Raw genomic sequence first — 24,726 nt, forward strand, 5'->3', positions numbered from 1 at the left:
GGAGGAGGAGGAGGAGGAAGAAGAATATGGAGAGAAAATACCAGAAGAAGAGCTGACACCCAGAAATGGTTGCCTCTCAAGAATGTGACTTGGGGGAGAAAACAGGGGGGGCAGTCAGGGACTGCTGTTTTTCTTAACAGACTTGTGGCACATTTGACATTAAAAAAATTTTTTTTTAATGCTCATTCACTTTTGAGAGAGAGAGAGAGACAGACAGACAGCATGAGCAGGGGAGGGGCAGAGAGAGAGGGAGACACAGAATCAAAGCAGGCTCCAGGCTCCGAGCTGTCAGCACATAGCCCGACGCAGGGCTTGAACTCACAAACTGTGAGATCATGACCTAAGTCAAAGTCGGATGCTTTACCAACTGAACCACCCAGGTGCTCCCCACATTTGATATTTTAAGCTTTGTGCACGCATTACCTTGATAAAAATAAAAATTAAAAGGTGGTAGTGGATGTACAAAGCCCTAACTTTACTTTTTTTTTTAATGTTTATTCATTTTTGAGAGATAGAGACAGAGACAGTGCAGAGCAGAGGAGGGGCAGAGACAGAGAGAGACACAGAATCAAAGCAGGCTCCAGGCTCCGAGCTGTCAGCACAGAGCCCGACATGGGTGTCGAACCCACGAACCTGAGCCGAAGTCGGATGCTTAACCAACTGAGCCACCCAGGCGCCCTCCTAACGGTACTTCCTAACCATAAAGCCCCATCGGGAAGCGGGCACAGTGCTCCTGACTCGGAGTTAGGGGAGCAACCCCTCTCCCACCCCCTTCTCTCTCTCTCCATTACTCTCGGGCTTCTCCCCTCCTTCACAGCACTCATTAAAAGCACCTCAGGTATTAACTTGTAGGTGTGTGTGTGTATTCAATCCATTTCCTCCACTGGTGAGGGGGCTTGGACTCATGGTGTAGACCTCTACATCCCCGGAGCCTAGTCGAGTCCTCAACACATAGTAGGTACTCAGTCAATATTTGTGGACCAAGCCGAGGAGCACCAGAGTCCCACAATAACGTGTGTGCTCAGGCTCACTCCAGCCCATGCACGCCTGAGCTCACTCCCAGCGAGCAGTGTGAGCCCTAGTTGTCTGCGATTAATGGTCTGCAGGATGAGCCAAACTGTTCTGCAGTCCCTTGATCGGTCTTTCAGCCAATACCTTGTAAATTAGAAGGAAACGACTGTCTAGTGGCTTAACGGCAAATCGGCGGCGGAAGGTGAAGGACCCGCGCCACAGCTGGCCCCAGGAGGAAAGGCGCTCTGCGTGTGCCTGGGGTACGGGGGTGGCTCCAGGCGAGGGGCTTGGACAGGGTGGGCGTCATCTATCTGCCACACACGGTGTTCCCTGCAGGAAGGGTGTGGCTGCCAGAGAAGCTGCAAATGCCACTCTAGGAGGGTGGCGTCACTCTCAAGAGTCCACAGGCCTGTGAACTCCCTCGCCCTGGCCTGGCCGGGGTCTGAGGCCTGGCCCTCCTACCTGGGCAGTGGGCACGCTGTGCCCTGGAGCTTTGTCTAGATGCCTCTCACTGATCACTGCTCGTTTGAGGTTCCTACCCCACCCTGGGCCGACAGCTTCTTCTGTTATTTCTGCTTACAGCATTATTTCACTTTGTAGTCCCTTCATTTATTATCATCATTATTATTTTAATTTTTATTTTTGAGAGAGAGAGACTGAGCGTGAGCAGGGGAGAGCAGAGAGAGAGAGAGGGAGACACAGACTCCGAAGCAGGCTCCAGGCTCTGGGCTGTCAGCACAGAGCCAGACGAGGGGCTCAAGCTCACGAGCCGTGACATCATGACCTGAGCTGAAGTCGCATGCTTAACCAACTGAGCCACCCAGGCACCCCTTAGTAGTCCCTTCAGATACTCCTCTCTTCCCTCAGATACTCCTCTCTTCCCTTCAGATACTCTTCTCTGATTGTAATACGTGGTCCTTCCGAGGGTGGTCTGATCAATAACCTCTCCTCCCCACAGGAGGAGGTGTGTGCATTGAGGGCAGGGACTGTGCCTGAAGCACCCACCCCACGACGGGAGCCCCTGTGCCAAGCACGCACGGCTCTGCCGCCTGGCCTAGCCCTTGGCAAGCATTTCCATCAGCATTCATACCTCTGAGACGTGGAATGCCCTCGGGGCAATCCTCTTTGTCATCTAGGGATGGAAACAAAGGCTCAGGAGCTGGACAGAGACTTAGAGGACCCTCATTTTACAGGTAAGGGAGACAGGTCCAGGGAAGACAGCGACCTCACTGAGCTGTGCTGAGGCTGGGAATGGGGCTCAGAGGTCTGGACTCCCAGTCCCAGGTTCTTTTAACAACCCCAGGCTGTCTGATGTCATGTGCACGCCAGGCCCAGGGAGGGGTGGTGGGGAGGAGGCCTGGGGGGGGGCACAAGTGTATAGACCACCCAAGGGGTCTGGGGCTCAATCATCCTGCAGCTATGAATAAAGCTGCTCACAGCCAGCTCACGGCAGTGAGGCCACCGAAATGCAAGCTGTGTGGGCTCCCATGCTGGGGACCTGCAGAGTTTGGGGTCACTGGCAGGGGACCTGGAGGGCACTGCATGTGCTGGTCCCACCGTGAGCAACTCCCCTTCTCAGCATCTTGGTCTGGTTAACACCCGCCCCCCCCCCCCACTTCCAAGAAACCTCTCAGGGCCCCAGGTCTGAGTGAGATGCCCCTCCTCGGGCTCCTCACCTGGGAGACCCCACTCTCGAGCACCATTTCACCCAGCACAGAGTTGGGACCTCAGGTGCATCTGTTGAGTCACAGGACAAAGTCTGATTCACTAAGTCTATGTGTAGGAAGTGCTGATTAGACCTCCCACTTCCCCCCAAGGTCGCGCCCAGTGGGGGCACCTCAGGGTGCTGCTTCTGCACCTGCTCCTGTCTCCTCCCATCCCTGCAGAGGCCTGTGGACCCTGCGGCCTGCACCCCAGATGCCAAGCCAAGCTGGCATCTCCAGAACCACCTTCCTACCCCAGCTGATTCTAGAACCAACCTCCCAGCAATCTGACTCCCAAAGGCTGTGTTGGGCCATTCACAAAGATCTCTCAGAAATCCTCCCCTAGGGACTCCAGGCTGTGAGAGTTAAAAAAAGAGCCGGGTTTATCACTGGTTTTTCCTTTTAGTGGTTTTACAGTGACATGAAATGCTTTTGTTTCCTGAGAGAAAAGGCATGCTTCCAATGAATTATTAACCAAAAGGAATTGGCCGTGAGCAAGAAATCCTCCATTGACTCTGGAGAAAAATGCAGACAGACAGCTGGCTTGCACGATGCTATCTCTTACAGCCCCCGGCAGAGGTCAGCTCGGTCAGCAGTGGGGACCATTTGCTCTCCTCCATGGCTGTAACATGGGCTGCCTCCTTCTCCCTCCCCCAAAGGGTTAAGCCTCTCCCACGGAGTCCTTCCAGGCCAGTTCTGGAAGTGCTGGCCTCTATTTCTGTCTCCACTTGACTGTGAACGGAGCCCCCTCCTGTCACTGACTATCCATCCTTGTGTGCCAGATGCCCTTTATGGATTACGAGGTCTGGAGGGGCAGAGGGCTGGGTCTTCACCCCAAGTCCCAGGGCTTGCCCAGAAGAGGATGGATGCAGATCACGGTGCGGATGCACATGGGACAGGGACTGTGCTGGTGTCTTTACTGCCCCCACTCACCCATTCCCTCCTCTCTCCCTGCTCTGTGCCCTGGGGGCTGATGCCTACCAGTGCCGTCCCGGCCTCTCCTGTTCCTTGGGTGTGGCTAATGAGAGGCACGCTCAGGAGACCAGGGAGTGTGGAGAAAATCTGGGGTGTTTCTCCTCTTCCTTCCCTGTTTTGGGGCTCATCTCCAGCTGTTCCAAGCATAGATCCTGGTAAGCGGCCCCTCTTTTGAGTCTTGGGCTCTCCAGTTCCCTAGTCCCTGTGGCACAATTTCCTCCCCTTGTCCTGGTCCTAGGGGTGCTGACCACCCCCACTGCTACTAGTCCTGGAGTGCTTCACCAGCACCATTGGCTCCCTGAACTCACCACACCCACGAAGGAGCCCCACCCACACACCTGGAAGGGAGCCCCGCCCACATTCCCTGGAAAGAAGCCCCGCCCACACTCCTGGAAGGGAGCCCCGCCCACACTCCTGGAAGGGAGCCCTGCCCACATTCCCTGGAAAGGAGCCCAGCAGATACTCCTGGAGGGAAGCCCAGCCTACGCCCCTGGAGGGGAGCCCCGCCCACATCCTGGAGGGGAGCCCGGCCCACACCTTGGAGGAATCCCCGCCTACAACCCCTGGAAGGAGCCCCGCCCACACACCCGGAAGCGATACCCTGAGCCGTGTGGCTTGAGTTCTGTGTCTCTCCAGGCACAGTATTGAGTGTGCAAGTATTCAGCTAAGAACAGATCTTAGCTGTTCCCAAGAACTCAGAACCTGTGGGAGGGGACAGAGGGCAGACACGAGGCCCCCTCAGGCTGCTCTGAGGGGAGGTGAGGAGGCGCCCCCACACGCCTTCCTGGGAGACCCCTAGCTCCACTGAAACAAAGCCTAGCAGCTACAGCTGCCGACACTGCCACAGTCAGCTCTTAATGTCAGTTAGTTCTCCTGATGCTGCCCTCTTGCCCTCCTGACGTTGGAGCAGACAGCATGTTTTTTGAGAAGAGGTTTGGGGCAGCGGAGGAGGGACGTCCTCCAGGGGACTAGTGCCCACCCCCAGGCAGTCTACTGGTGGATGGCGTGCTCGTCCTCGCAAACATCCAGCAGCCTCATCGCCACCAGCCGTGGTCAGGGCTGGGCTTTGGAGTCCTGTGGTTCTGGGTTCCAATTCTGAGTCCATTGCTCCCTGGTTATGCCATCCGGGGCAGCTCCCTTTACCCCTCTGAATCTCAGTTTCCTCGCCTATAAAACGCAGCAGATTGGAAAAAGGTGTGGCAAGGATGAACTGAGGGAATGCTGGTGAGGCCATGAGCCCCCGGCTGTGGAAGAGACACTGGATGACAGCTACTCTTTGTGATTGGTCATCGCTTTGGACGTGACCTCACAACATGAGAGCAGGGAGCAGAAGGGGCTCCTGGCTGGGAGGCAGATCCCTGGGGCTTGGCCTGTCCACGTGGACTTCCTGGACCCGGCCCCCTGTCCTGCCTCTCCCACCAGGCCACTGGGACGCGTGCAGGCTGTTGCCTGAAAACAGCCCTTGACCCTCCGTGCCCGACCATGCATTCGTTTTAAGACTTTGAACTTGATATTTTACTCTTTCTGCTTTTCAATTATTAAAGCAAATCACATAGAACAACGGATTAAAAGGCTATGGTGAAATATTTCAGGTTTTACAATTGTTCTTAATATAGATCCCCTAACTTTGGGCCTTTGGGAATTTCCAAAACCTTTTTTAAAAATCTATGGGGCACCTGGGTGGCTCAGTGGGTTAAGGGTCCGACTCTTGGTTTTGGCTCCGGGCTTGATCTCATAATTTCATGGGTTCGAGCCCCACATTAGGCTCTGTGCTGACAGTTTGGAGCCTGATTGGAATTCTCTCTCTGTCTCCCTCTCTCTCTGCCCCTCCCCCGCTCACAGTCTCTGTCTCTCTCAAAATAAATTTTAAAACTTAAAAAAAAAAAAAGAAATCTATGTACAATGCCTCGGACACCTGGGCATTTTGCAACACTTTTGTTTGTCTTTTAAACTCTATCTTCCCCCAAGGTCCTTGGGGGCTGGGGGTTGCATTTTGTTTGGAGCCTGGGGGCTCTAGCTGGAGCTGCTGTGCTGTATCTCCAGGGGGTACCGTCCATAGAATGGCCTATTCTACCATACTTAGGACCCTCAATACAGCTTCAGCCTCCTCAGACCCAACAATAGCCACACTCTGCGGCAGGACCCCAATTTGACAAGGGGATGGTGACTGGTAATCGCTTTGGAAGGGCAAAGTGAGTTGGTAGTCACAGAAATGACAGCGAGTATTACTGAAAGAGAGTTTGCTGTTTGGATCATTTACGACTCCCCGGGAACACTCCTCTTCATCCTCCAAAACCCAGCTTCGGTGTCACATTCGCTGAAAACCTTCTCTGAGGCATCTCAACCTCTCTCTTCCCCCCAGAGAAGCATGGCTCCTCTGTCATCCTTCTTCCTCTGTCTGGAATTACCGGGACAAGGGACGCTGGGGCAGTACTCGGTGAGCACTTACTATATGCCGCGCACTGCAGAGTAAACGTGTCGCGCGTACTGTTTAGAGAAGCACATCACCATTCCTCAGAACAGTATTAGGTTGGCACGCTGTTCCCCCATTTTACAAATGGGGAAACTGAGGGCCAAAGAGGTTAAAGTGATTTCTTCCTGGTCACACCGTTTGAACTGGTATCTGAATTTCGATCTGACTCCGAAACCCAGTTCCTGCTCCAAAGCAGCATGGCGCCTCCCTCAGCCACCCTGCAAGGATCATTTCCAAACTCTACTCCTAGGCGCCCTGAGTGAGCTCCCAACAGCAGGGCCTGTGACTTCCAGATAGGGTCACTACACACACACACACACACACACACACACACACGCACATACACATGCTACACTGGGCCTGACAAGGGGCGCTCATTCAATGTTTGCTGAAGGAAGATGGGCATTCATCATATATTCTGCTTATTAAATGCTTGACAATTCTTATAGTTAAAAAAAAAAGCATGATGGGGCTGGGCCGAGCAGCCCCCGGCCCAGGTGGCGCCCCCTTGGGGCTCAGAGCTGGGTAAACACTCACCTTTTGATGGCTTTGTAGCAAATGATGACAAGCACAGTGAGAAACACCAGGGAGGCACAGCATACCGCGATGACGATCACCAGCCCTGACCACCAGCTTTCCTCAGCGGGGCACGAGGTAGAGTTGGGGGCTGAAAAACACAGGCACAGGCTGAGTGTCCTCTGGATGAGTGGGTGCCGGCCGTGTCACAGGTGGACGGGGGTGGTGACACCACGGTGGCCTCACCATCCTTCATTCACCGGAATGACCTGTCCTGCCGTCCCTGCCCCCACCCCGGCGGCAGGTGACATCATGGCTGGCCCCCCGCCAGGCGGGTGCTCCGAGCAGGGGTTAAGCGCTGAGCCCCGGGCCATCCATCCTCCCCTGGCATGAGCTAACTGACGGCAGGGTCAGGTTTAATTTCCCATGAAAAATAACAGAGCATCTCATTCTCTCAGTTGAGGCATTAAATCCGCTTGCTCTGAGGGTGGGGGTGGGGAGCAGGGCTCACAGGGCACATGGTGGGAGGAGGCCCGTCGATGTCAGTTTGGTAAGCTGATTTCTTCTAAGAGGCAGGCTGTCTCCCCTCTTGGATTTGGCCCATGAGGTGAGCGCCTACAGCTGTCTCAATCTGCACGGGCGGCCAAAATTTGGAAAAGTCTGTCACTGACAAAGCATCTGACTCTGGCTGCCATGGGGCCCCTCTGTCGTTACTCAATCCATGGGGTCCTTGGGGGTGATCCTGTCCTCCCTCTTGGCACCAGCTGTGTGCGGCGGACCGCAGCACTGGTGTAGACGAGGCTCACGGCAAAGCTGGTTCGCTCTTCTGAGGAAAGCAGAGACATCACACAGCCTCATCCTGGAGGCTCTGGCAGGTTCAGAGACGACTGGAAAGAAGTGCCCCAAATTGCAAAAGAGAAGGGAGAGGGAGAGAGGGAGGGAAAGAGGGGGGCTGGTGAGGGTGGGAGGGAGGGACATATGGATGGACAGATATACGGACACTACTAGCTTTGGACAGGTCTTCAAGACCTGTGACTAAATGTAAAGAGAATCAAGACACTGCCCTAGATCCGTGTCTACTTAATAACAGATACCTTCAGGGGTGCAACACTACATGGGGAATAAAGTGAATGACTTCCCAAAGGATACCATGGATGGCTTTGTCACCATCATCACCATTATTACTGATGTTGTCATAATCATCAAGGTGTAATTTACATATGGTGACTCTTACCCATCTGATGCGTGTGGTCTGATTGGCTTTGACAAATGAGTTAGCCAGCGTAAGCCACACCTCTATTGTGACGCAGAATTTTCCCATCACTGCAGAAAGTTTCCCTGTGCCTCCTTCTAGTCAATCCCTGCCCTGCAGGCAACCACTATTCTGCTTTCTAAATTTTTTTTTTAATCTTTATTTTTGAAAGAGAGAGAGAGGGAGGGGCAGAGAGAGAGAGAGAGAGAGAGAGAGAGAGGGAGACACAGAATTGGAAACAGGCTCCAGGCTCTGAGCTGTCAGCACAGAGCCCGATGCGGTGCTCGAACCCACAAACTGTGAGATCATGACCTGAGCCGAAGTCGGACACTTAACCGGCTAAGCCACCCAGGTGCCCCGACCACTATTCTGCTTTCTAAAATCATAGATTAGATTTGCTTGTTCTTGAAAGTCACAAAATGGATCCTGCAGAGTGTGTGTGTGTGTGTGTGTGTGTGTGTGTGTGTGTGTGTGTGTGTTTGCTCCCTTTATTTAGCAAATTTTTTTGAGATTCATCCACGTTGTTGCAAATTTCAGTAGTCCCTTCTCTTTGATGGCTGAGGGATAGTCTGCTACAGGAATAAACCACAATCTGTTTATCTGTTCACCCGCTGTGGACTCCTAGGCTCTTTCCAGGTTTGGGCTGGAAAATAAAGTTGCTATAATCACTTGCATATATGATATAGACATGTTTTCGGGTTTTCCTTGGATAAATATCTGGGAGTGGGCTCGCTGGGTCCTATGGTGCATGCGAGTAACTTTATAAGGAGCTGCCACTCTTGTTTTCCAAAGTGCTTTTACTCTTGAACCAGGAGAGAGGAACAAGCGAGGAGGGGTTACAGGTTCCTGAATTGTTATCAGATTGTGGCATTGCTGCCGCTGGGTGGGGAGATGCAGAAAGCCATTATGTGCTTCACAGGGAGCAGGTGCTAAAGCCTTTAACAAATTGCAAGGTCCCCAGAGGTGGGGCTCAGATCATCACACAACCAAGCAGGTTCAGAAATGCTTCCTGAGAAATGCCCGGGACCAGGATGTCACTGAGTCACATGGCTGCCCTCAGCCAGGGTGAGATCTGGCCTTTAGAAACCCCAACACTGAAAAGATATACAATATGGAACTCAACATAGGAATAAACTCTAAGATAAGGGAAAGGAAATCCAATGGAATTCTCGTTTTCCCATGATGAATCCCTTCAGTGCTTTTCTTTTTTGGTGAGGTACCAAACACAAAATCCTTCCCCCCACTCAGTTCCTCATTTTGGGGTGTCCCTGAGTCTTCCCCAGGGTGACTCAGCACAGATCAAGGCCGGGTCTTCCCTACATGGTCACTGCAGGACACTCAGAAATGCGGCCAGATACATTGAGTCCCAACCCCAAAGGGCTTGCCTCCTTGTTATCACTGCAAAGAGAAGCAATTTTGGTTTCTGCCAATTCCACCTCAGGCTGTAACACCTCCGGGCAAGTCCCAAGGGCCATGCCTACAGCCCAAGGGGACGCTCACACCTGCCCACCAATGGCCCACAGGTGGCTGGGGCACACATCCCCAGAATGTGTTCTCAGCTGGGGGCAGCCCCCCTCCAGAGGGCACTTGGAAATATGGGGAGGGAGGTGACGATGATTGCCACAATAACTGAGCCAAAGAGCTACAGAGGTTAACAACAATGACCTGGAAATTCCTACAAGGTAGAATTGTCCCTCCAAAAATGCCACCAGGGCCTTTGCTGAGAAAAATCCATCCACTGGAAACAGAAGAGTTGATTCCAAACCTCATTTGCAATTTGAGAGTTAATTTCAGAGCACCTCTTTTGATGCTCCTCACATTCGTTGGTAATGAGGTGGGGATTTCCTTCTTGCTTATGTTTTTCAAACACAGTTGATACAGAAAACGGAGACTCGAGGGGGTCCTTATGGGGAGGGCCCTCTATATCCTTCAGCAGGGCATGTGGGGAAACTACTCAAGGCAAAAAGCTAACAGATATGAAAAAGAGGGAGGTATTTTGTGAATCCAGTCCAAAGCATACATCTTGGATTTTGCCAAGAAAACAGCTCTTGTGTTCAAAGAATGCATCCTTATTTATCCCTGCCCCAGTCATTCTTTTTGCATTAGAAAGGACCAGGGACCCTCAGAGCTGGATCATTTCCGCAAAGGGAGAAATACTGACCCTTGGGATCAAGAAGCAGCTTTCCCAGGGGCCAGGGTCAGGACACCAGGCTCTGGGCTGTAGTCCAGGTCTGCTCCTGCCTAAACGTCCTTCCCATTGGTGTGGCCAGCACTCCTTTGCAGATGTGATCAGCTTACCACGCGAGCAGACTGATGGTGTGTATTTGAGAAGATGGCATCATGAAGGTGCTCATTCGTTCGTTCGTTCGTTCGTTCATCCACCAACCATCTGCTGTCAACCCTCTGTGCCTGGCACCATGCTAGGAGCTGGCAGCACAAAGATGGGTTCAGTAGAAACTGTGCCCTTACCAGGTCTGGTATGAGCCGCCCGTGGGTCACTGCAGGGCTGGTTGAGACCTGGTCGCCTCGCTCAAGCTGCCTGCAGGCTCCAAGAGGGGACCAGACACGTAGATTTGCTAACGTGCACAAGGTGAGGGTGATCGGTGGCCATTTGGTGCTAAGGATTAAGGGGGAGGGCCATGTCCCTGAGAAGCAGGTGATCAGACCCGGGAGGCTGAGGCAGGACCTGAGGCTGTGGAGCTCCGCCCCCTCCAACACGCCCCCTTGCTCGTGGCCAAGACTCTGCAAACACTGACAGAAAGGCGGCAGCTGTCATGACCTCTCCGGGGTCGAAATACCCTCTCTCCTGGGACTCAGTAAGGCTCTGTCTGCTGTATACAGCTCTTATGTATACATTAATGTATACATTAATTATATGTATACATTAACCACTCCTGACGCCTGTAAAGATGATAAAAGTGGCAACTAGAGAGCACAGTGGAGAACCACCCAGGCTCCGTTTTCCTTTATCAAAGGAGCCGCTGTCGTTTCAGTCAAGAGATGCATCATTAAGAACTTACATTCGGGACCTCTGCTTTCTAGCAAGACACAGTAACGGGGCCAGATTTGCCCCCCACCCCTACACAGACACCACAAACATCTCAAAAATATACCAATACATACAGCGATGGCTTTCAAAATAGTGGACATCAAGGCAACAGAAGGCAGCGATCTCTGAAGAACAAGAAACAAAGAAGGGAGTTGTGGCTGCCCCCGCTGGCTGCCCGAGAGTCTACAAAGAGCGGACCGGAAGGGAGAAGCCAGCAGGGCCCAGACCACTGGGTAAGTGGGGGAGACGGAGCTGAGAGTTCGGGGAGTGAGCAGGACAGGGGAGATGGCTCGGCAGGGAGCTTCCGGAGGAGGGGAGGAGGCTAATAGCACGTAAGGAAATCCACCAGGGAGTGTATAATTACACGTGTGGCAAGCGCTAGGAAAGAGATGAAAAAGAGGCCGAGATGCCCCCACACCTTGTGCAAGTGTCTGGAGAAGAAGCGGCTGGGGACGGGGGAGCTGAGAACGTGCCCGTCCGAACGGTATCAGGGAGCAGGCGCAGACCAACGAGAATCCCGCGGGCTGGCGGCCCCGCGCCACAGAGGAGCCGTGTGAGGCCAGGGGGCCCCCCAGGCGCTCTTGGGGACCAGTGCCTTCCCTGCGTTGCTTGCGGGTTCTTGTGACCATCAGATGAGACGGCGGAGGCAGGGTTCCCGAGGGTACAGCTGAGCACCGATTCCAAGGTACACGATCAGTGACGACAGGGCAGAGCCCACTGATACCCCCCTCGGGGAGTGGGGAGACCGAGGCCACACAGCCAGCGGAGCCATCAAGATGTGAACCCAGATGTGCCTTGGCCGGCACTCACGGCCAACTCAACGCATACGTGCCAAGGGGAACCTGCCGCTTCTGTCTCCTTGCCGGCTGTACGCAGAAGATGCCTGAGGGACCGGAGGGTACCGAGCGGGGTGTGAATGAATCAAGGGGACAGCAAGCAGCGTGGCAACAATTCAGTTTTGCAAGATATTTTCCAACGGTTCCCAGAAGAAGGGAGATATAGTCACGTCCTCCGTTTTGACACTTTACCTATGGTGAGATGGAGTCTATGGATTTATCCGCGGCTCGATCTCTTGACCCCAAATGTGGCCCCCTGGGGCGTCCAGCCACTCGCCCTCATGGCTCCTTGTCTCTTGAGTACAGCCTGAGTGCCCGCTACAGCTGGTGATACCATGGGCACGCACTGGGCCTCTGCCCAGGCTGCCTCTGCAGTTTCCTGACCGACCCCTCGGCGCTGAAATGTCAGCCTCCTGACCTGGCCTGGGTTGTGATCAGGGAGGAGATGGGGCCCACGGTGGCCTTCCGCTGCCTGGTGCTGGCAGCCGTGGTATCAGCCCATCAGTGGGTCACAACCGCTGAGCACAGGCTTGTCAAGGGTCCCCTGAGCTGTGACCCGCTTCCTCCGAGGGGCTGATGTCCATGAACTTGCTTCCCAACCGGAGGACACGTGCAGCCACTACCGCGGGGAACTGGTCGGACGCTGGCCCGGGCCTCGCTCACACAGCCCCGCTCCAACAGACAGCCTCCTGGCACAGCTGGAGGGGGGTCCCTTTCTGTCCCTTCTGTACCACGCCCTCTCGCCCACAGGAAGGAACTTGAGGACGCTGTGCAGCCGTCTGGGGACGTACACATACCGGGAAGCTCTGGAGAGCGTTTCTGAGCTGCTCACTCTCTGCCCCTGCCTCAGCCTACTCACGTAAAGCACCGCTGGTTTATGGGGCTCGTGAGGACGGTGAGGGGTCCAGGAGCTTTGCTGAAACATTCATGTGGCAGCAGAATCCATTTCATGTGGTCAAAGGAGGGTGCTGAGCTCAGAGGAGGGGAGGAACGGAGGGGCAGACCTGTCCCCACACCTCAGCCCTGCCTTAGGTCCTGCCCCCGGGGCCCACGAAGGACACGGGTTCTCAGAAGTTCCTTCGTGGCTGAAAGCCCTTTCCCTGCCTCTGCCTCGGTGTCCCCAGCCCTGCCGTGGAAGGAGGGGGTATGGGGCGGCCTCCTCCCCCACCCCCCGCCCCCACACAGAGCCCATTGTCTCCGGAACACAAGGGGCCGACTCAGCCCACTGCCATATCCATTCATGGGCACAGGGCATCCACGGGGAGGCCTGTGCCAGGGGCGTCCACCCTCCCATGCAGGCCAGCTTGGGTGTGGGGCCGCTCATCTCCCGCCCTGAAGGTGCCAGAGTGTGTTGGCCGGACTTTACAGCCACAAATACAAGATCGGACCTTGGCACCCTATGCAAACCTCTGAAATAAACCCCCATTTCTGGAGAAAAAAGTCTCCTCTGGAGTTGTTCCCGATGAAAACAGCAAGCATGTGCACCTCAGATTGAAGGGGGTCAGGGGGCCTCCCTCCTTTCTTTGCCGGAATCTGGTTCAGGCTTTGGGTATGGTACAGTCTTCCCAATCCCCCCCCACCCCGAGGCCGGAGGTTCCTCTACGTCCCCCACCCTCCACAGGGCTCAGGCTCCGGGGAGGCGTGTCCAGCCCAGAGGTATGTTTTCCATGCTGTGAGCCGGGCTCAGTCATTCCAGCCCTCCTGCCCCTAACTGCTTCAGAGGTGGGCACATCATCAGATCTGGCCAAAGACACGAGAGGAAAAGTCTGCAGGGGCTTCCTGAACGGTCTCCTTGCTGTTAAGGGAGAAGCACGGGAAGAGAAAGGCCTCTTGTTCTCTTGGACACTGCCATGTGCTTCTTTACCCCTAAACAGAGTGGCTTTGGGGGGCTGAGGGTGCTGGGGTGCAGGGTGGGTGGGTTGCAATGTGAACCAGGACAGCCGTGTGGCTTCAAGGGGCAACACGTGAGCAGAGACTGGGACTTGATAAGGGGGTTCATCACGCAGCTACCTGGAGGAAGAGCCGAAGCAAAGGCCCTGAGGTCAGCGGGGGCTTGGCATGTCTGAAGACCAGCAAGGAGGCCTGTGTGGCTGGGATGAAGCAGGCAGGGGAAGGACGGAGGAGACGAGAAGGGTTTGGGCTTTTACACTGAGAAACGAGGTGCCAGTTGCGGGTATGGAGGGGGGCGGTCAGGTCTGACTTGCATGTCGGCTCAATCACTCTGTTTAGAGTGGACACTTGCATGCATGTGGTAGGGTGGCACAGTGTGGGAAGCTGCGAGGTCATTGCCAGTAGCCCAGGACAGAGAGGATGATGGCTCAGATCGGGGTCAGCAGCGGAAGCGGGGAGAAAGGGTGGATTCTGGATACTTCCGGAAGGTCGAGTGCATGGAAATGTGGGTGTGCGTGTGTAAGAGAGAAGAATTAAAGGTGACTCTGAGCAGGTGGAAGGATGAAGCTGCCATCAACGATGGGGAAGGCCAAGGCAGGGCAGGCCTGCTGGGTGTGCAGATCGGGAGTGAGGACTGACAGTCCCATCACACCCCGAGAGAGACGGCGAGCAAGCAGCAGATTCTGAGTTCAGAACCAAGCCTCAGCTGGAGGCATAAACCTGGGAGCTGTCAGCACCCCGCCCTGAGATCATCAAGTGCGGGAGCACAGACGGAGCAGAGAAGAGGGTCGGACTTGAACCCCGGGGCACCTCCATGTAGAGGCCAAGGACAGAGGAGGCTGGGAAGAGAGGCCAGCAAGGATGGGCAGGGTTGGGGGGGCCCAAGGTGATGGGGAGTCCTGCAGCCAGGTCAGGGAAGAACATGGAGGAGGAGGAGGGGGAGGTCAGCTGTGTCCACTGCAGCTGACAGATGGGCAAATGCGACAGGACTGAGAGCCAATGCTAGACGGAGCAACATGGTGGCCACCATTGCCCATGCAGAGGCGGTGTTGGGGGACCAGTGGAGGAAGTCTGAGTGGGGCCATTTAAGAGAGAACAGCAATTACGCACAGCTTGTTGGTGGAACCTTGATGCCAAGGGGAGCAGAACAGGGAGCCACAGCTGAGGGGACAGGTGGTGGCCACGGAAGGATTTTAAGACGGGAGATGGAATGTGTGTGTGCACGCACCTGTGCACGTGAGTGTGCGCGTATGCTGGGTGTGACCCAGGAGAGGGTGGGTCCCCGTACACGGTCCCCCGATGTGTAGGAAAGGTGAGAGGAGAGTGTGTGGGTGGGTGACCGGGTGGGGTCGGTGGCTGCTTCTTTCTTTCCTTCCAACAAGTGTCAGCTGTCTGAGCGAAGCAGGAAGCGAGGTCAGCAGCTGAGTGAGAATGGGGGAGGTGTTGGGCCTCCGTGGGGCAGGGAAGGTGTGAACCGGTGTTCTAGAGGGCAGGCGAGCAAATGGACTGGGGCAGGGAGGTGCATGGGGGGCAGTGGGCTTGAGGCTGTGAACCTGAGGTGAGTCCAGTCCAGGGCAAGTCTTTTCAGCCCAGCCACCTTCAGCTGCCGGGGACCGGGCGAGGGGGGCAGGACGGGTTCCCCCACGGTGTGTGATGACGCGGGGGCCGGGCAGGGGGTTGCCGTGTGCCCAGGGGGTGTGTGCAGTGCCGGGCCGGAAGGGGAAATGATTCGTGAAGGTGCCCAACTTCACTCGGGCAGGCGGTCAAGCTGGGATCTGAACCCAGACATCTGGTCCCAGGGCCGACACACAATTGCTACACAGACAAAAACAAGCAAGCAGATCCAGGCCCGGCTCCAGACCGTGGAAAGACACGCTTGGGACAAACACACAGGGTCACGTGGAGGGATTGATGCCGTGCACAGAAAGGGATCATGGGTGTCACCCTGGGCATCAGGGAAGCTTCTGTTAGGCTGAGCCCTACCGGGTGGGCAAGCGGGGGCAGCCCTACGGAAATGTCCTACGCGGGTTGGCCTAGGCCAGCCGGGGAAGGAAAGGGGGTGCGGGCAGTTGGCACCCAAGCCTCCCTGCTCCACCTCCCACCCCCCCCACCGCTGCAGCCCCGGTGAGGGGCTCCGCGCCTTTCCATCTGTGACTCCCAGCCTGTTGCCCGAGCTCCACGGGACACTCACTTCTCTGATTTATTTATTTCTGCCTAACATCCCGGGCACGGAGCCCAGCGTGGTGGCAGTGTGGCTGCTTATCATCAAGGACGCTGTTCTCAGGCCCGACTCCTGAGGGGGGCATTTAAAAAAAAAAAAAAAACCCAATACATTATTAATAATTGTCTCCATCATTCCCGTGCCTAATTAGGAAAGGAAAATTATGAATCGGTGTCGGTCTCCATGGTGGGGGCGGCCACGGCTTTTCCTGATGCGAGGGAGAGATCTGGGCAGAGGCCGGGGCAGGAGCCGAGAACAGCAGGCCGCTGCCTGGTGCCATTAATTACGCTTCTGGCGGCGAGTGCAGAACACCCCTCCCCTTGTTCCTTGGCCAAACAGCCCTCTTCGTGAGGCTCCTTCAGGCCAGGACTTGTTACTCAACAGCACCCTTCGTTTTTAGTTGCTGTGATCCATCCTTTCTCTGTTCCTTGCTCTGGGGGACCCTCCCCAGATCTGCCGAGCCTCCTGTCCCACCCAGGGCTGCGGACGCACCGCTGTCCAGACGGTCCACACGCGCCAGCTTCGGAACACCGCGGAAGTGACGAGATGGTGCCACATCGGGGCAGCCCTGGGTGACCCCCGGAGCCCACCCTCATTGCCCTGGCCCTGACTCCTCACCCTTCGCGGACCCATCCACTCGCTCACTCGTATCTGCGAAGAGCCTACTCTGTGTGGCGCCTGCACTGACCTAGGTACTGGGGACAAGAGGGTCAGCGAAACAGAACAGGGACCCTGCCCTCACGATGCTTACAGTCTACCGGAGAATGGACACGGATTCAGTAATCACTAGGTAAATGCTTACAGCGATTCCTGTCTCCCCGAGGCTCTTCGTCGTGCCTGTGCCTTAGGTACAAAGAGCAGGGCACCACAAAGCAAAACACGGAGACGGCGCAGGTTGAGAATAATGAGCTTGCCTTTCTTTGTGAGAGGCTCATGACCTTGGGATGGGAAAAAGCTCCCGAGGGCATGTATTAAATGCTCAGCAGCGCCCCGCAGCTCGTTGATACCGAGTATCAACTAAATTGATACAGTATATCAGATGGTGAATTCCTTTCTTCCCTTCCAGAGGGCACTTAATACATGATGGGGCCTCAAGAGTGCCTAGTCAGGTAGGGCCTTCTCCGCCTAAACAGCTGTAATCATGTTGAAGAGGGGTGCAGCACAAACTCTGAGCCCCAGGCCAAACCCGGCCCACCACCTGCTTTGGGAATAAAGTTTTGTTGGAACACAGACACGCCCACGTGTGCATATGTGGTCATGGCTGCTTTCTGGCTGCGTGGCTCTGCAGAGCCTCAATTATTCACCATCTGGCCTTTTACAGAAACAAAGTGTCTTATTTCTACCTAACTTGGGGTGATCTTAACCTGAGATTACTAGACAAGCTTAGGAGAGTGACCTGAGAGCATCCTGCAAGGATACTCCATTTGCATCTTGCAAGTAAACATTTCACTCCTTCTCTATTATTTTTCAGAAGGGCGCTTCACTCCAAACGTCTTACCAATGGCTTGCTGGAAGGTCTCGAGGCATGTGCCTCAGGTTCTGTCCAGTCTGAGATTTTAGCAATGGCACCGTGAGGAGACAGCAGAAGCACAGAGGACAGACAGACCCGAGTTTGGATCCCGACTTGGGCAGACCACACATGCCAAGTGACCGTAGATAAAGCACTGAAATTGCACAAGCCCCCCATCCATTCCCTGGAACATTGGTGGAGAGGATCAGCCGCAGTCATGCGCCAAGTATCACCCCGGGGGTTACAGGAACGCCTTCTCCCAATGGCAGAGGCAATGACACTGGGCAGATTTAGGACTGGTATCCCTGGGAACTGTCTACACTCTTCAACTGTCCAACAGTGGAACAGGCTGGTTTCTAAGGCAGGTAGAGCCCGCCGCTTTGGTGTCAGCCTCCAAGACTCTTTCTGGCCCCCAACCTGATAAGAAGCTTAGCTGTGGGACAGGCAGCTCCCGCCATTCCTGGGGCGGCGGTTTCAGGCACACGAGAGAGCCGCCGGCCCCTCCTCTCTCCCACCGATCCCTTGTGCGGCAGCCCGGGGGCTTTTTGTTTGTTTGGCACTCAGACAGCATCTTCGGCAGCTACCCCACTCTGTCTTGGCCATGGAGGTGCGCACTGTAAGGTGGGGTGCTTCCCACCTGTGCTGGGCTGCAAGGGAATGTGCAGCTACATTTGACTTTCCCGGGCCCCTGGAGCCCTTCTTTGGAAGGCTGCCTCCGGGCTGCTGGAGTGGATAGGCACGAGGCGGGGAGCCTGGAAGTTTACTCCCCCATACCTCGGACAGTCCCTGACCAGTGACCAACAGGGGCTACACGGGACAGTCTGGCTCCCTGCGGCTGGCTGGGAGCAATGGTAGAGCGTAAGCGGTCCTCCAGACTCCCCCCCACCCCCCCACCCAGGATCGCGCTCAGGCCTCCCGGACTCTCACTTGGCTTCCTGCCCTTCCCTGTCCCATATCTTCCGTTGCCTTCCAGTTTCCTCTGGGATCGCTGGCTCTGAGGACAGGTTCCACGTCAAGAACCGTAGGCATCAGGTCGCCAAGTTGCAAAGGATCCTGCCCTGCTTTCTCAAGCATCGAATAGATGAAATTACATCCCTATGAGGTTCCTGTGAGCTTTCTATGTTCCAGATTCCTTCCCAGAACCACCTTTTGCGATCTCTCCAGAAAGAGCCTAAGTCCTGTTTAAAGGTCCCTGCTGGCTTAAGCTAAGAATGATTTTTGTCCAGGTTGTGACCCAAAAGGAATGGGGACACAGCTGAGAAAAATCACTACTGCTTAGTTGATTTTGTTAAGAAAGAAAGAGAGAAAGAAAGAGAGAGAGGGAGGGAGGGAGGGAAGGAGGGAGGGAGGGAGGGAGGAAGGAAGGAAGGAAGGAAGGAAAGAGTGGAGAGGAGAGGAGAGGAGAGAAAGGGAAGGGAGAAAAGAAGGAAAGAAAGAGAGAGAGAGGGAGGAAGGCAGGAAGGAAGGAAGGAAAGAGAGAGGAGAGGAGAGAAAGAAAGGGAAGGGAGAAAAGAAGGAAAGAAAGAGAGAGAGAGGGAGGAAGGAAGGAAGGAAGGAAGGAAAGAGAGGAGAGGAGAAAAGAAAGGGAAGGGAGAAAAGAAAGAAAGAAAGAAGAAAGAAGAAAGAAAGAAAGAAAGAAAGAAAGAAAGAAAGAAAGAAAGAAAAGGAAGGAAGGAAGGAAGGAAGGAAGGAAGGAAGGAAGGAAGGAAGGAAGGGGAATGTGAAATGTGTGTGGCTTCAGGACAAAACCATATATTAAAGAGGGAAACAAACCCATACCAACGGTCCATGGCTGCACTATGATATATATAAAACATGCGACTACTTTAAATGTAAATTAATTAAAACAAACTGAATTAAAAATCCAATAGCCACATGTCACTGACGGCTACCACACGGGACAGCACGGACATAGATCATTTCCACCATCGCAGCAGGTTGCTTGGATGGCGCTGGGCCAGGCGATGAGAGGGGAGACGCTCTGCTTCCCTTTCTAAAAAGGCAGCAAGACTAGTTTGGTGCCCCCCCCCCCCACCGAAAACAAAGCAAGAGCCACAAACCTGCTGACACAGATGTTTCCAAAGCACCTCCCTCTTAAGTCCTTTTATGCTCATATCCCCTCCCACCAAAAAGGGCAAGGCGGGGACTATTAGCGCCATTTTCTAGGTAATGAAACTGAGGATTCCTAGGGCCAAAGAGGCCAAGTCACTGAGCTGCCCAAGAAGGGACAGAGTCACAGCTTGTGAGCGATAAGGCTGCTGGGGCCGCTGCTGGGGCGGCCGGGAGGGTGCTGGGGCACGGTATGACACCACAGGCACCCTGTGAGTATGCAGGGCACGTTCTGTTCTAACGCCGAGGGCACCCTGTAAGTTTGCAGAGGCGAGTTCTAATGCCACGCTCGGCGCAAAGGCTCGCTCCTTTTATAGCCACAAGGCTTGGTGAGTAGACCGACAGCTGCAATCCAAAAAGTGGCCGCTGTGTCTCTGAGATGACTGATAACCAAGCAGAAGACCGCTCCCGGCTGCACCCCCTGTGATGACTGCGGGTGTCACTGCGGCGAAATGGGGCCAAGCCTGCGGCCCAGAGACCCCGCAGCCGCGCTACCCGTGGACAAGCCTGTCCAAGGGACGGGGCGTGCTGAGACTGGGCAGAAGGTCCCGACCTGGCAACAAGCTCCTGTCTGGGAATTTCCTTCTCTTTCTGGACGAGCGGCTCGCTCCAAAGGGCCACACAACCTGGCTTCCGGCGTTGTCTTGGAAACCCTTTGAACTTTTGCAAGCACGTCATCAATCTGGACCTCGAATGCCCATCTGCCAAACGAAAGTGATGACCTTAGAGCAGCGGGGTCCCTCAGCCTCGGCACTGCTGACATTTTGGGCTGGATCATTCTTGCTGTGGGCAGCTGGCCTGTGCCCTGTGGGCTGGCGGGCAGCATTCCTGGCTTCTACCCACTAGATGCCAGCAGCTCCCCTCTGCCGACCGTGGTGCCCAAATGCTCCCCGGGGAGCAAAACCTCCCACTTGCAAACCGGGGCCCTGGAAGGTCTCCAGCGCTCCTCCCCGGCTCCTACACTTGGTGCAGAGACGATGCCTCCCACGCGCGCACAGCCAGTGGTGCAGACCTGACTCAGCTCCCAGAGTGCACCTCACCGACCCCAGCCAGCGACTCAAGGAGTTAAGCTTGACGGCCTTCCAGCTGGAACCGACGATTCCAGGCCAGTTGCCTCCACGCTGACCCCCCACCCCCACCCCCGCCAACTGCTCAGAGTTTCCACGGCGGAACTGCCTGGAACAGGGTCCAAGAAGAGTCGAATGCCTTATTTCGTAGGCATCCACAATTGTCTCTGCCAAAGCAGGAGACAATGTGCCTTTGCCACCCACAAGCCAGTTCATTCTCCATCCGAGAACAAGGAGCCCTTTTACTCTCCGGAGGGGCAGGGGGCAGGCCAACATCTCTTCCAGGAAACGGTGGCCTTTGGCCTGGGTGGCTGGCAAGGCTGACACAGAACTGGGGAGCAGGGAACAGGCACTGCTCGTATTGCCCTGTTTTCTTGGTGGGAGAAGGGGCCGCGCTCGGAGGACGCTCCTCTGACCCGCCTGGTAGAACGGCATCATCTTTCCCTGGGGGGAAGCCCAACAATAGGGGCCCTTCTCACAGGCCCCTGGACCCGACCCTGGCCTGACTGCAGGGATGGTCCCGCCCTCTCCCCTCGTGATATAAATGGAAAGCACTTTGGAGCATGGCTTCTCTGACCCGCTCCGAATGCGAGGGCAGGAGGCCAAACGCGTTCAGTCCCGTCGTGCGAACCGGGAACATCTTTGCCGTGGTAAAAAGACGCCAGGACTGCCACCTACCTACACGGTCACGTCACCCTCACCTACGTTCATGCAAAATGCCACACCTCTGGCCCGGGCCTGCCAGGCTGTTTCTGAGCCTTCGCTAGTGTTTGTTATTTGTCATCCACAGGCAGACAAGCAAATGCCCGAGGTTCCAGAAAACTTTATGGAGGAATAGCTTTCTATTTTCAAAATATTTCAAGGAGCTTAATAGGAACATAATGGTAATAACAGCAGCCCCCTTTGCTACGTACCTGTCGAGCCACACTGCGTGCATGCGTATTACGTGATTTAAGTCTCCCGCTCCGTCAGGAGACGTGGATGTCACTGTCCCCACTTACAGAAGAGAGGACAAACTCTGTGAGGAAAAGTCGGCAGAGAAGCCAGCATTCCAGGGCAATCGGATGCCAAAGTCCATCCTCCTTGTCCCCTGTCCTACTGCAAATCTGGTAAAGACCACCGTTAACTAGATTTTACTGGCAGAGCACCTTGGCCCAACTGGGAGAACAGATTCTAACATTGCCTGGAGATGCTGTGACCTCTAACCTGTGGCCTCTGTGAGGGTGTCCCTAGCCGTGCCCCCAGGCTTCTCCAGCCCTTGAGTTAATCCTCCTGAGGGCAGGACATCCTCAGCAAAAGAGTCTGTGAGGAGGAAGGCCTAGGAGCACAAAGTTTGCCTCATGCCCACCTGGGACCCCAGGAGTGTTGAGAAATAGAAGCAACGCTCCCCCCAAGGGAGAAATTAGAGAGTAACTTTTTATATCACATACAGGATGAAATCTGCCCTCACTTGAATTCCTTACAGTCACCGGCTCCCCGGACACATTGTTCTAAACCCCAGCGGGCATGGAGCATCTCAAGAACCCCACCACTGCCGTCTGCTCTTTATTTTTCATGACAGCTGGCCAGACAGGTCACCCTAACTGACTGTCCCATCATCTTCCTTTGACAGGGACATCGATGGGGCCTTGGAGGTGAGGACGGCCTCGTCCAGACAGGAGGAAGTCTCAAGAGCTCTTCTGATGCTGACATTCCCCAGTTCTGGGGAATCTGCTGAACCATAAAATAGGATCAATAACCCTGAAGGTTCTCGAGATACCCAGAAACTGGTCAGTGAAGGAAAAGGAGGCCCAGGGGTTGGTTCAGGTATGCAGTTCCCCTCTCCAGAGGCCACCACTACTGTAACCGATTTCTGACGCATCCTTTGAGAGAGCAGGCTGTGTGAGAGACCCTCTAAGGGCCTGATCGTTTTTGCCCCCCCCCCAGAATTCATTCATTGAAACCTAATCCCTAAGGTGATTAGGAAGTGGGGTCTTTGAGAGGTGATTAGGCCCATGCGGGTGGGGTCCCCACAAATGGATAGTGCCCTCATAAAAGAGACCTCAGGGAGATCTCGCCCCTTCTGCCATGAGAGGACACAGCAAGACGGCGACGTCTACGAACCAGGAAAGGGGCCCTCACCAGACACCAAATCTGCCTGTACCTTGATCTTGGGACTTCCCAGCCTCCAGACCTATGGGAATTAAGTTTCTGTTGTTTATAAGCTCCCCAGTCTATAGCAGCTCTAACAGACCCATACACATCGGGGCTGCTATCATTGGTGACACAAAATATATATTCCATTTAATATATTTTGGCAATGCTGTCACATTGGTATGAACCAAACTTCTTTTTTTTTTTTTTTCTTGAAGAGCTGAATGGAGTGTCACTGTTGGCTGTGCCATGATTTATATAACCAGTTTGGGAGAAACTGTTTTTCAAGGACCTCAACTCCTTATTTGTCATTTCCAAACCCAAAAGGTAGTTTGCTGCCCAAACAAATTTGGTGGCAAAACCTCAGGGGCCAAGAAGTGGGGTCCTTTACGGTCTTGATGGGATATGGTCTCATTTAGTGCGGTACCCACATATTTCTTTAAAAAAATTTTTTTTAATGTTTATTTATTTTTCAGAGAGACAGAGACAGAATGTGAGCAGGGCAGGGGCAGAGAGAGAGAGGGAGACACAGAATCGGAAGCAGGCTCCAGGCTCTGAGCTGTCCGCACAGACCCCGATGCGGGGCTTGAACCCACGGACCGTGAGATCGTGACTTGAGCTGAAGTCCGACACTTAACTGACTGAGCCACCCAGACGCCCCGATACCCACCAACGCTCTGGGCTTCTGGTAGTGCTCCTTAATCCACAGTATGTACGCGATCCCGCTTATCTAAAATCTGAAGTATTCAGATTTCGGAAATACACCCGGCTGCAGGCTGACAGGCAACGTGGAGCTTTTCTAGTACTTGTGTTGGATGGAGGTGTGGTCAACCAGAGGTGATGGGCTCCTAGGGCCCAATGCACCCTGAGGCCAACTCAGCGTCCCTCCTACCCCCTACCCTCACCTCCAGAGCCAACTCTCAGGCAGTGATGAGGGCCGGGCATTTGCTGAAGGTGTCCTGGGGCCAGTGCAGGGAAGGGACCACCACGCAAACCACAGGACAGACACACTTTCTGGTTCTGCAGGCACCCTACCCTCCTCCCCCACCTCCAAAGGCCATCCTCCTCCGCTCTTCCCCTTCCTGACCCAACACTGCCCCAAACTCCCCCTTGTCACCTTGAGGAACACCACTCTGAGTTCCTGGCCTTTGCCAGGAACCTTGCCTTTCCTTTCAAAGCACTGCCTTTCAAAAGCATTTCAAGATGCTGATTTTTAGAAGAGAATACAGAAATCAGGATCTGCAGAATGTGAGACATCTTTGATGGTTCAATATCATTTCTCTCTTTTTCTTTTCAAACACTGGGCGTGGCCACGGCCCACTGGTGTGGCGTCCACCGTGGCTGCCATTCCCGTACCTCTTGGGGGGCAGCGGCTAGGGTAACGGTCAGCTTTACTCCATCTCTTTGGGGAATAAAGGGGGAAAAGGAAGCTGTCGTCCAGAAAAATGGGAAGAAAAGTTCATGTAGTGTTCTTAGGTCCTAAGGCTGCCGTTGGCCTTACCCTGGCCGACCTTGACTTCTTACCCAAGGGGTGGGGGGCAAAGGTCCTGCAGCTGCGGGCACCTGGCCCCTGTCTCTATCTGTACTCTTTCCCCAGAAGATCTCTCCAGGCCGCTGGCTTCAAAGACCAGTCAGGTGCCGACAGCTCCCATATTTATGGCTTCAGCTCCAGCACCTTCCTCAAGCTGCTGATTCATACCTCCAACCATGACTCAGTCTCTCCACCTGGACGGTCCACAGGCCAGCTCATATTTTATATGCCCCAGACTGAACTCTTCATTTTTCACCCCTCAGCCTCCTTCCCTCCCAATCACCCACTTACCCGGCGGCTCAACTCAGAGACTTGGGGGTCCTTCCTGACAACCTCCCTCACTGGCCCCTCTGTTCGAGCAAATGCCTCTCATCAGTTCTGCCTTCAGATTTGGCCCCCCCTCCAGTCCTTTCCTCCACCCTTTACAACAGCCTCCTGGCTACGCGTCCT

The 24,726-nt window shown here is 54.7% G+C and overlaps 1 protein-coding gene across 3 annotated transcripts in view; it reads right to left on the minus strand.

The window, feature by feature from the left end:
• The window catches only part of PRIMA1 (proline rich membrane anchor 1), a 62,072-nt gene that overhangs the window by 10,794 nt on the left and 26,552 nt on the right, over positions 1-24,726 (minus strand). For all 3 annotated transcript variants that reach the window (XR_003969672.1, XM_030319858.1, XM_030319860.1), the window contains exon 4: positions 6,700-6,829. Coding sequence is in view for 2 of the 3 variants with exons in the window: in XM_030319858.1 (XP_030175718.1) it covers positions 6,700-6,829 (130 nt within the window). In the remaining variant the exon portion in view is untranslated. The remainder of the gene's footprint in view (positions 1-6,699; positions 6,830-24,726) is intronic.

Source organism: Lynx canadensis, chromosome B3 (genome assembly GCF_007474595.2).
Source record: "Lynx canadensis isolate LIC74 chromosome B3, mLynCan4.pri.v2, whole genome shotgun sequence".
Lineage (NCBI taxonomy): Eukaryota > Metazoa > Chordata > Mammalia > Carnivora > Felidae > Lynx > Lynx canadensis.